Source organism: Spermophilus citellus (genome assembly GCF_964194105.1).
Source record: "Spermophilus citellus genome assembly, chromosome: 2".
NCBI classification, from domain to species: Eukaryota; Metazoa; Chordata; class Mammalia; order Rodentia; family Sciuridae; genus Spermophilus; species Spermophilus citellus.
The window spans coordinates 11,961,338-11,973,867 of record NC_138183.1 but is presented as its reverse complement, the minus strand read 5'-3'; the positions used below and the strand labels follow the sequence as shown (position 1 = coordinate 11,973,867).

Here is a 12,530-nt window from a genome sequence, read left to right as displayed (position 1 = left end):
GTTTAGAATAAAATTTATGATAAGCATGTAGAATAGTGAGTAACCTGGACTGATTGTAGGGCAAGGCGATTGGGGGAAGTGGAATGATAGTATCAGATTGGAAAAGCAGTAAGGGAACCATTGACTTTTTTTTTTTTAAACAGTGGAGTACCATAATAGAATGTATGCTTTTGAGTATTTTATCAGGAAGAAATGAAGAGATTAGGCAAATGAACAAAGCTGGAAAGTTATTAATAGTGGCTTAAATTAAAAACTAAAAGGAAGAAATAAATTAGAGAACAACTGTAAAAAATTCCAGGACTTGGTAACTAAGAACATTGCATTGAGGGAGAGAATTGTCAAGACAATTCCTTAATGTTACGCCAGAGTGCAAAGAGAGGCTTATTTGTGGGAAAAAAAAAAAAATGTATTTGATTTTGGACATATTGCAGATAAAAATCTGCAAGGGCATGTAGTGAAAGGAAGATGTAAGCCTCAACAGGCAAAACTGTAAATGGAAGAGGGAGCTTAGTGTGAGATTGGGGCTGAAGACCACAGCATAGCAATTATTTGTGTAGAGGGAATAATTGATGCCATATTATTCTTTCTTCTCTCTGGGTATCTTAACTGTTGTTGTTGGGTTTTTTTTTTTTTAATATATTTTTAGTTGTCAGTGGACTTTATTTATTTTTATGCAGTGCTGAGAATCGAGCCCAGTTCTTCAGGCACGTGAGGCAAGTGCTCTACTACTGAGCCACAACCCCAACCCTATTTTCACTGTTTTGCATATGCATAGCCTTAATGTATTTGAGTAATGCATGACAGTATTGTATCCAGAGAGCTGTTGTGTGCCTTAGAACTTTGCAGTGATAGTAAGAGAGGACACTTCAGGATACAGAGGAGCCCAGCCTCAAGTAGTGCACTGGCTCTTGGGACTACTATTTCAGTTGCAGGGGCAGAAGGTGAACAGTTAAATACCTTGTATGTCATAGGTGTTTGTAATTCCTTTGAGTTTGAGTGCACTTTTTATTTCCCAACAACCTCGTGAAGTGGGGGGAGTATTGTCCTGATCTTACAGATGTTGAAACAGAGGCTGAGAGAGGCTGAGTAAAATCAGAACAGATGTTCCTTCAATTATTGATCTTTTTACTGTGCCATACTTTGCCATGTTTTCCAGTAAGACCTGTTGGATGTTGCTGTCAGGCTTATGCTCAAATAGTTTTTTCTACTTAACTGCTTTCATGTAGTAAGCACAGTGTTTTAGATTTGAAATGTTATTCATTGAATTCTGATGGAGTGGACTTTTTCCTGGAATCAGAAAGCCACATGTATAAAATGAATAAAATTAAAGTTGGATCACCTATGTGTCTACCCAGGTGTGCAAACCTCCGAGAATACTTACAAATGTCAGCATTATTTTCTTTTACTCTACTGGGTATGGGGAACTTTGTTTAGAAAGATGAATTAAAAGTTAAAAGAGGGCTGTTGTTGTAGCCGAGGGTTGGGGTAGAGTGCTCACCTAATGTGTGTGAGGCACTAGGTTTAATTCTCAGCACTGCAGGTAGATAGGTAGGTAGGTAGGTAGATAAAATAAAGGTCCATCAACAACTACAAAACAGTTTTAAAAAAGGTTCAAAGATATCTGGAGGAAAAGATATTAAAATTACGCCATTTCCATAGCATCCAACTCCTGATTAACTGAAAATTGTCATTTATGACATTACCAGAAGAACCACAGTATAACTCCAGTTTATATTGTTTTAAATAGGCAGAAACAAGATTTTTTTATGTGTGTCATGATACAAACACTGATTTGCACCATGAAACTTCCTGTAATTTTCAAGCCTAGGTGGAAATAGAACATTTGCTTATTCATTTTTTGTATATTTGTGTACTGCTTCTCAGTAAACTAGAAGCAAGAAATGGTATCTCAGAACTAAAGGATAGTGTTGAATATGGGAACAGTGTAAATTTTCTTCTGTGTGTGTGTGTGTGTGCTTTTTGTAATATCAGATTTGGGAACATTTTCTTTATTTTTATCTTGAAAAACTGATTTTAAAGTTCCTTAAAACTGGTGAATATCCAGTGAATCATGAGAGAGAAAATGCTGAATGTTTAACTGTTCAGCTAGAACTTCTCATGCAGCTGAATTATGATTTCTCACTTGCCATATACAGTTAACACACTTCTTCTTTAATATTCTTTGTTCCTTGGAAAAATGCTAAAAGAAAATAGGAATTTCCCATTATTGCCTTTGTGGAAATGTATTCATATCTAATTCCTGACTCGCTGCCCTGGCTACTACCCGTTTTCCTTGCTACAGATTTTCCTTGCTTTTCTGCTTAAGAGAGGGATTCCAGACAGACGAGGAAACAGCTTTTAAATGCTGCACTGCGGGTGTACTAAGCCATTCCCCCACTGTGCAGTCTGGAAATCCAGGAGCACCTCTCTGGCAATGCATTCTAATGAGTTGCTAAAGATGCCAGAGCATGTGCATGCATTTTCTTTCCCCTCCCCCTTTCTTCCTTTTTCCAAGCCCCCTCTTCTCCCTGTTTCCCCTCCTTCTCCTTTATCCCCTCCCTCTGTGTCTCAGTTCTGCAGTACACAGGAGGGAAGCACACTCCTGCATTGCAAGGCTTTCTCTTAAGGATGTATTGTGGCTTTTGTTTGGATTGCAGCGTGCAGACTTACAGGTAACACTGAAATTGAGTTAAACAGTTATATTCTATTAAATTGTTTTCAGATGTAAAATATTACATTGGATTTCATGGGAAAAAATAAGTTAATCTTGGCTAATTTTACTAGTGGTGATTGTAATGAAATGTTTTCAGAATTACCATAAGCAGATTCTATAAACAACTCAAATGAAAGAAAATGGGGGTAGATTGATCTGTGATTGCTTTTGTTTTATGTTGATCTTGAAAGCTTGGTGTGGTGTTGCTTCTCTTTAGAGTAAGAACCAGTTATGTGGGGTGTTATCGATTGTAGCCATCATAGTGATATCAGAAGGGGTGGAGTGGGAAGGGTGACAGCAGCCTGGGCTAGCTAGGTTCTTCGATTTAGGGCACTGGATGCAAATGTAAATTGCTTTCTCCTTTTCTTCTATCAGCTGTTCAGAGGAGACTCATTACAACTCCTGCTGAAGCTCCTAATCTTCCTCCCTTCTTCTAGTCCTTTTCTCTACCCTAACTTGGCCTGAAGACATTGTCCCCAAAATTTACCTTTCTCCCTTGGTGCTATATGTATGGTGAACTTGGCACTATGGCCTCGTCTGGGACTGGCCAGACGACGGCTCTTGGCTCTCCCTATTCCAAGAAGGATTTAAAGGGAAATTGCACTGCAGGCAATGCATCAGAGCAGCAGCATCGGGAGCTTGGGGACTGAGGCTCTTCTGGCATTATTATACACATGCACAGCTGACCGCAATGACAGCAGCTGCTCCTTTGAACTGTTGGCAGCAGCCAAGCGGCAGCATGAAGTGAGAGATCACTCCTGAGCTCAAGATGAACTCCACCTTGGATGGTAATCAGAGCAGCCACCCTTTTTGTCTCTTGGCATTTGACTACTTGGAAACTGTCAGTTTTTGCCTTTTGGAAGTGCTGATTATTGTTTTTCTAACAGTATTGATTATTTCTGGCAACATCATTGTGATTTTTGTATTTCACTGTGCACCTTTGTTGAACCATCACACTACAAGTTATTTTATCCAGACAATGGCATATGCTGACCTCCTGGTGGGGGTAAGCTGCTTGGTCCCTTCTTTATCACTCCTTCATTATTCCCTACCATTAGAGGAGTCCTTGACTTGCCAGATATTTGGCTTTGCAGTATCAGTTCTGAAGAGTGTCTCTATGGCTTCTCTGGCCTGTATCAGCATTGATAGATACATTGCCATCACTAAGCCTTTAATGTATAATACCCTGGTTACACCCTGGAGACTACGCCTGTGTATTTTCCTGATTTGGCTATACTCCACCCTCATCTTCCTGCCTTCCTTTTTCCACTGGGGCAAACCTGGATATCATGGAGATGTCTTTCAGTGGTGTGCGGAGTCCTGGCACACAGACCCATACTTCACCTTGTTCATCGTGATAATGTTATATGCCCCAGCAGCCCTCATTGTCTGCTTCACATATTTCAACATCTTCCGCATCTGCCAACAGCATACAAAGGAAATCAGCGAAAGGCAAGCCCGCTTCAGCAGCCAGAGTGGGGAAACTGGGGAAGAACAGGCCTGTCCCGATAAGCGTTATGCCATGGTCCTGTTCCGCATCACTAGTGTATTTTATGTCCTCTGGTTGCCCTATATTATCTACTTCTTGTTGGAGAGTTCCACTGGCCACAGCAACCGCTTCGTATCCTTCTTGACCACCTGGCTTGCTATTAGTAACAGTTTCTGCAATTGTGTCATTTATAGTCTCTCCAACAGTGTCTTCCAAAGAGGACTTAAACGCCTATCGGGGGCTGTGTGTACTTGTGCAAGTCAGACCACTGACAAGGACCCTTATACAGTTAGGAGCAAAGGCCCCCTTAATGGATGTCATGTCTGAAATGGCTCAGTCACTAGTTCACTAGGAAATCGGAGACAGAATAATTTGACTAATCAATAGCACACAAGTGATCTATCCAAATATCTTTTTTTTAAGTTTGCATGAAATTTTTTCCTAAATGTGATTTTGAATCAGAAGAATCAGGATCATGAGGATAAATTTCTCTTGTTCCAGTTTTTGAAATGTCATGGAAATGACTACATTTCTCAGATTTAAAGGAATAAAGCCATACCTAACACCTCTCTCCAGCTGGCGTGACTGAACCTGGGTGTGAAAAAGCGTCAGCATTTTAAAAAGTCATCATTCTCTTGTCACTTTTCTAGATTCTTTCCAGCATTTGGACTTCCTGTGCAATTGATATCTTTCAACAGGGAATATTAAAACATACTGATAAATTAACAGGGATTTATTTTTTTTTATCTGTACACTGCAAGTTTCAACACTGTCATTTAGACAGCCAAATGTTTTGCATTATATTCTCTTGAGAGAACTCTTAATGGGGTGAATAATGTGAACAATTAAACATTACTTTAAAAATTTTGCAATGAACCACAGAAGTAAAAGTGCAACCAACTCATAGTTTATGAAAAACTGAGCTACTTTTTTGTGCTATACTTCACAGAGATTTTGATACATGTGCATAAAAGTAATTGATGCAATATTTTTGCCCAGGTGTTTGTGTATATTGAGAATATTTGAATTGAGTTAGATTTCTCTTTCATGACAAAATGTATTTCAGTGAGCTAAAATTAATTGCAAGCAGTTGATAACGGTGAAAATATATAAAAATGTGACTTTAGTGTTTTTTGTTCTTTTTTATCCAAAGACTTTTGAAATATTAGAACAGCAAGCAGAAGAGTGCCATAGGTAATCAAGTCAAAATATATTATTGGCTGGAGGTAGGGCTCAGTGGTAGAGTAACATGGTCAGTATATGCAAAGCCCTGAGTTCAGTATCCAGCCCAGGGAGTGGGGTAAATATGTATGTGTACACGCACTGTAATATACTCATTTTTTAAAATGGAGTTAATTGATATGTTTTCTTCGTGGTTAAATAGAATCAACTAATACAGTAAAAACTAATTTTGGAAAGCATTCTTTCAGTGTTAAAGAATCCACGTTGAGTGAAGGAAGGGGAGATTCTGGTTAATCTGAATCTCTTTTATTGCTTTTTTTTTTACTGGAGAAAAAATCTTTTGGCATACAGGTTTTTCTTTAAGTCTTTTTTTCACTTTTGTTTTTCCAACACACTGGCAAAATCTGTAGGATTTTATTATCATTTTCTAGAATTATTATCAGAATGGTATGTGTTTGTGTATAGTATCATGTTTTGTTCTTAAAAATGATTATCTTTAAAGCAAGAAGTTTACTTTTCTAAAAGGAGAGAAGGATTTCTGGCAGCTCTAGGCATAAAATATTTCCTCCACCTTTCTGCCTGTTTTAGTTTTTAGAAATCTTCAGACGACTTATTTGATCTCTGCCTTTGGCTAAATGTTGGTATCTTAATACAGCAGTGGTGTTCAGGGAGATGGAAGATAGAAGAAACCCAAGGGACGTGGTCTAAAGTGGATTTCTGAATCCAAGAAAGGACATGGATATTTATAAAACAGGCAGATATGTTTTAGTTTTCCATCCTGATGTTAGAAATCTCTTGCCCTTTTAAAATAAAAACCAACATTTGTTTGATTTTAGGTTCAGTTAAAATCAGTTTGATTTTAACCTCAAATGTCTTCTCTTTAAACTTTTTTATTTTAAGTGACTATTATATAAACATTCAAGCATCAGATTTTCAGTTCTTCTCAAAAGCTTACTGGCTCTTTATAGTTAGTGTTAGCAGATTCGATTCTAAGCTGTTTCAGAATTTAGAACTCATACTGAAATTGCAAGTTAGGTTAGAAATGACTTCGTTGAATTGCTGTTTCAAGTGGCAAACCTTTACTGCTGGATTCTGAAAAACAGTTTTTATCATACATATTTCATATTTGTTAAGATGGTACAGATGTAAAAAAAAATTACCTTTTTTCATATCTGCTAGAGAGTGTAACCTACTCAGATTTGCAGTTTGCTTATGAATTTTTTGTTCAGTAAATATGGGAATCTTAAAGACTTATATAGAAAATTGATGTTAAATCAATGGATTTTACTTTCTTAAGATCAAAGGAGCTGGGCCTTTTTAATTTTTTGCTCTAATAGGGGTTCATTTTGTAAAAAGAAAATACCTATTTAAATTTTTTGGTAATGGCTAACCAATGTGGTTTTGTTTGTTTGCTTGTTTTGGTACTGGGGGCTGAACCAAGGGGTGGTTAACCACTGAGCCACATCTCTAGCCCTTTATATATTTTATTTAGAGAGAGAGTCTCACTAAGTTGCTTAAGGCTTCTCTAAGTTGTTGAGGCTGGCTTTGAACCTGCTATCTTCCTGCCTCAGCCTCCAAGTTGCAGGGATTACAGGTATGTGCCAGTAGGCCTGGCCAGTCTGTTTTTTTTTTTTTTTTTTTTTTTTTTTTTTAATGATTGCAAAGACAGTTCTTTTAATAAGATCTTTTTAAAGTAGATATTTTCATTGTTTTCCTAGTTCCAGATTTGGATTTTATTAGACAGTGTTTTTAAGCATTAGAATATCTGTTAATATCTGAGTCCAACAAAAGTGGAAGCAAAGTAGATCAGTAATTTTTAAGAAAAATAAAAAGTGTCCTCCCCCACCTGATGCTTTTTTAATAGCAGTTTTCTTTCCAGTTTATCTTGTCTTCAGGGAAACCTAAGATTTCTTCCAGGTATCAGCTCTTTTATTCTCACATTCATTTTCTGTACTGCCATTTGTTCATTTTAGTTTTTGTTTTGTTTATGTGTATGTATTGGGTGAGGGGGGACAATAGGTTCATAGTTCCAGCCTTCAGTGGTGCGATTACTTTCTGCATAATACATTGGGAGTTTATCAGTGCAGCATTTAATAACATTTAGTTTAAATACCAAACCAACTAGTTCAGAATGAGAAAACGGTATATTTTTAGACTCAAATACTTTGAATAGCTCATTTAACTTAATATGGTATAAGACTAGTATCAGAGGACTTATTTAGAGATTATATCAGAGGAATACTGTTAGAGATTGTATTGGAAATTATTTCATAGTAAATTTTAAAGTAAGATTATACTGTTTTATTTGTAAATGAGTTATATGTTTTAATGCAGTGATTTCAATGAAGATATGTTTTTTTCCTTATAGACATAAAAAGCAATTATAAGTGAACTAGTGCTCCACTTTAGTAAGAACATTGTCTATACCAGAATGGATAATTGAATTTTTAAATTTATTCTTTTATTTTTTATAGTGGGGTTAATTTTTATTTATTTATTTATTTTTTGAGTGTAGATGGACACAATACCTTTATTTTATTTATTTTTATGTGGTGCTGAGGATCGAACCCAGTCCCTCGTGCATGCCAGGCTAGTGCTCTACTGCTAAGCCACAGTCCCAGCCCAATAGTGGGGTTCATTTTGACATAATCATAAATGCATGTAACATGGCTTGCGCATTCTCATTCAGTCCACAGAACCTCCCTTTCCCTCTCCTCCCTCCCCCTTGATTCCCTTCCTCTACTCTACTGGTCTTCCATCTATTTATTATTTTTTACATTGGTCCATTATAGTTAATACATAAAAATGGAATTCATTATGATGTACTCATAGATGCAATATAGGATAAGTTGATCAATTTTGTTCTGCATTTGCTCCCTTTACTCATTCCTCCTCCCTTCCCCTGGATCTACTCCACTGTTCTACTTTTTGTTTTCCTGATATCCTGCTCTCTCCCCACCTTTTTTTCCTTTAATTTCTCTCTAGCTTCCATGACTATTTGAATTTTTCATGATCCTGTTGACTCTTACCCAGAATTCTATCTGGGTAAGAGTTTTGGAAAAGGTTTACTTTAAGCCTTATTGCTTGATAAATTCTTTTTTAAGTCTTTTATAATGACTTTTCATTTGTACTTGAATAATGTATCTCATTATTTCAAAAATTGGGAAAACTTGAATTTTCATACCACAAATGCATTGTCTATCTCTTTGAAATTGAAAATTCAAGTGACACAGGCTTCCAGATGGTAGAATGATTTTGGAAAGAGTTTACTCAGCTTTTTAGGTTTATTTGAAATTTTTACACAGTGACTTTGTAGAAAATATCTTAATTTCATTGACTTTGTGTTTCTGTATCATAACAGATTTGTGAAATAAATTATTGACAAACCAGAATTTATTGTTATATGAGCAGATTTTGGAAGGCTTAAGGATGGGAGAAGTGTGGTACTGTGACCTTTTTAAAAAGTGTTCATAAGTCATTTTGTGATTTTATTTTTGCATAATTTGTCTATTTCAGGTTGAGGAAAACTAAATATTTATTAAATGCATATTGTAATTGTTTTCCAGATCCTAGAAATACTGTAGATTCTTCTTATGGCTATAAATGAGTCATTTGACCTTTCATAGTTTGAGTGACAAGGGGCATCATGATAGGATTAAAAAGTTCAATTTGAAAATCTATGTTTGTCTTACTGTTTAGTTCATTAAGCTTAGTAAGAAAGCACTTAATTTCTTCCTGAAAAGAAACTAATGGTCTTTTAATACCTTATAGGATTACTTACTTAGAAGATTAAATTCAGATAATGAATATAAAAGTACTTTGAAAATTGTAAAGTGATTTGCAGATAAAACTGATTACTGCTATTTGTATCTGCCATGCTTTTACAAGTAAGGACATAATAGCTATATGTCATGATGACCTTTCCCACATTAAAATCTTTGAAGCTCAATGGTCAATCATACTCCATGCTATTTAGCAATTTCCAGACCTGAAAAAAGAAACAAAAATAAAATTCTCATCTTTTGAAAATGATAGTAGCCTTAAATTCAACATATTGTTACTAGACTCCTCATCCAGAGACCTGACGGCAAACCGGGGTTCCAACAAACCAGGTTCAGTCACTATAAACACCAAACAGAAAAGGTAATGATGAAAAGCAGGAAAACAAATGTGAATCAGTATGGCTCTATGGGGAAGGCAAGTGAGATCCAGCATCTCAGCCCTGACTTCTAGGCACTGATAAGGGCTTTAGGTTCAAATCGAAGAAGAATTGGGACAGGGCAGATTAATGCATAATTATGCAGTCTTGGTCAGATGGTGGTCTGGTTATCATTCTCTCAGTTCTGGTTCTATGAGTGGCTCCAGAGAAGTTCGAGACTTTTAGGCACCATTCCAAGAGTCTGATGCAGCAAAAGCTGACAATCAGATGTTCTTGCAAGTCTTGTCTTGGTCTTGACGGGTTAGGTAAATTTGGAGCTAATAAGCCTTGTATTACCGATTTTTAAATGAACATTCCTTAGATGATTAGCATGTCTATGTGCAGAGCTGAGCAAGAATCTGAAGATAAATACAAAATGAAGACATAGATGCCAAGCTTAATCCTGCTTTAATTGCCCATTGGTCACTAGCAGGCCTAAGTAAAGAGTCAGTGCTTTTAGCAAAAGTGGTATCTCTAAGTTACTGTTAAACACAGTACTATGCAAGAGCAGTGGCTTTTAGGGAAAGTTTAAGAAGCAGTCCAGAAGTACTTATCCAGTAAACTCTGCTGTGTGCCAGGCAGTATCTCTAGCCTCAGAGAGGGATGTAAAGAAGTACATTGTTTTCTTGTAGAACTTTATACTCTCCAGATGTTTTATGTGGAAAAATTCTATGATTATCTGTCTCCCAAGAAGCCTCACAGAGTGACTTTATCTGGTGGAATTCATCAAAGCCTCCTGTTGGGACACAAAGTAGGTCCTGATTCTTAGGGTGAGTTCACATGGTGCTGACATGTAAAATCATTATGTCACTTTATTATTTCAAAATTAGAAATAAATGCTAGCAATAGGGAGCATTCTTTCCATGATGGTGGATCTTTTTGGGAAGCCAAACCATATGCAGATGAGGAGAAAATCTCAGAACGTGATTCTGTAATGTGTTACTGGTATCAGACTAAGGCCAAAGACCAGTCTCTACATTTAGGAAAACCTTATCATTTGGATCATGTTAAAAGTTGAAATCATCTTTGCTTCCAGTAATGATCAACCTGCTTTCTAATTGACATACTATTTTTTAAATTCAGTTACTTCTTTTGTCACATTTTAGTCAAATTCCTTGGAACTCTGAGTAGTCTTGCTAACCTGCAACTCATTCTTTTCTCTTTAACTCGTTATGCCCTATCATCTTATATAGAACTTGTGACTTAATGGATTAAGATTATTTTATATCACAGGTCTTATCTTTTACCATAAAACATACTCATTTTATGTTTGATAATTATTCAAAGGGCAGACTTATTAATCTCTTTATGTTTAGGAGAACAGCTCATTTTGGTTTTCATGTAGTGCCTACTTAGAAAAGTAAGATATATGAAAATATCCACAAAAATTAGGTAAGTCAGATAATTAGGGTTGAGACATTAAATATATAGAATGTCAGATCGTGTCTAGCAAAGGGAGGATATAGGAGCAGTTAAATGGAAAGGACCTTAGAATAATCATTTAGTTTCATTCTGTCATTGTGTAGACAGGAAACCAGCCCAGTGGGAACACATCTGTTTATGATAAACCTCAGACTTCTGCTTCTAATTCATTGCCTTTTTCTAGTATACCATGTTACTTTTGCAGAGGAGTTGGAATTTGGCTTCACTCAGCTATGCCCTGGGATATGCACAAGTATGTGTATGTGTATGTGTATAGTTCTAGGCATAGGTAGCATAAACAACAAAATAAATGTTTCCTGAGGCTCATTATTGTTTCAGGAGATTTTCATAAACCTTATCAAATTAAATCTACCAACACTGTATAAGCTAGTGACTACTAGTGGTCCCATTGTATAGATAAGGAAACTGAGATTCAGAGTCACATAGCTTGTAAGCAGAAGATATGGAATTTTAACCCAGGTCTTTCTGATTCTAAAGCCTAAATTTCTTACCTCAGTAATTCTCACAGGAACCTCCTAAGTAGTTATTTTTAATTTTCCTGATTTATGTGTGAGGAAACAGGCTTAGAGAGGGTAAGATGCTTCCAAGGTTACACAAATAGTAAGGGAGTGTTAAGATTCAAATCCAATTCTTTGACTCTAAGGTCTGTGTATTTTAGCAATGGATAAGCCAACTCATGAGCTTGAAATATAAACTTCCTGCTAAAATATGGCAGATTGAATGTGCATATTTATTTCTGTTAACTCCACCATAAGAATAGAACACCAAAGGTATAATGCATATGGCAGATGACTAATGCCAGTAAAATTTTGAAATATAGAAACCCAGTGGACAAGTGGTAACTGACTCTACATAATCAGGAAAGCTGAATCCTGAAGTCAAGACGTGGGGAAGGGCCAAAAAAAAAAAAAAAGAAGAAGAAGAAGAAGAAGAAGAAGAAGAAAAGCATGCTTATTTGTCCATGGAACCCAGTAACTAATTTGGAATTAGATTCTTAGGATGCCCCTTCAAGCATAGGGTAGTATGAAGCTGAAGACAGAATTGATAGAATTTTATATAAGGAACGTTTAGACACCATTACCCCTACACCTGTGCCCCACCTACCCTGATTGTCATCCTAAGCTGGCCCAAATAAGCAACTGATTTTTACCATCCCAGCAAAAGACAGGAGAAATTGAACCAGACACTCCAGATGCCAGTCATAGCTGAAGATAGCACAAAGATATCTTGTTGAAAACCTCATTAAGATAAAAATTTTTATGAGAAGCCAGGCGCAATGGTGCACACCTATAATCTCAGTGATTTGGAGGACTGATATAGGAGAATTAGGAGAAAATTTGAAGTCAGCTTCAAATTAGAGAAACCCCATCTCAAAATAAAAAGGATAGGGGATGTAACTCAGTGGTAAAATGTCCCAGAGTTCAATCCCCACCCCCACTCCCATCCCCAATGGTTAAGTCTATGTGTGAAATAATTACTTCCTGTCCAACTACACTCTCACACTT

At 36.5% G+C, this 12,530-nt stretch overlaps 2 protein-coding genes across 9 annotated transcripts in view; both read left to right on the top strand.

Moving 5' to 3' along the window:
• The window catches only part of RABGAP1 (RAB GTPase activating protein 1), a 172,764-nt gene that overhangs the window by 100,866 nt on the left and 59,368 nt on the right, over positions 1-12,530 (top strand). The window contains exon 1 of one of the 8 annotated variants that reach the window (XM_081273290.1): positions 2,454-2,672. The exons of the other annotated variants lie outside the window; for them this stretch is intronic. Within the exon in view, the coding sequence (XP_081129416.1) occupies positions 2,469-2,672 (204 nt within the window). The 5' untranslated portion in view covers positions 2,454-2,468. Of the gene's footprint in view, positions 1-2,453; positions 2,673-12,530 lie in introns of those variants that run through there. 8 annotated transcript variants of the gene reach the window in all.
• On the top strand, positions 2,537-6,546 carry GPR21 (G protein-coupled receptor 21). Its single transcript, XM_081273518.1, has 2 exons — positions 2,537-2,672; positions 3,089-6,546. The coding sequence occupies exon 2, from the start codon at positions 3,483-3,485 to the stop codon at positions 4,527-4,529; it is 1,047 nt and encodes a 348-aa protein (XP_081129644.1). The 5' UTR covers positions 2,537-2,672; positions 3,089-3,482; the 3' UTR covers positions 4,530-6,546.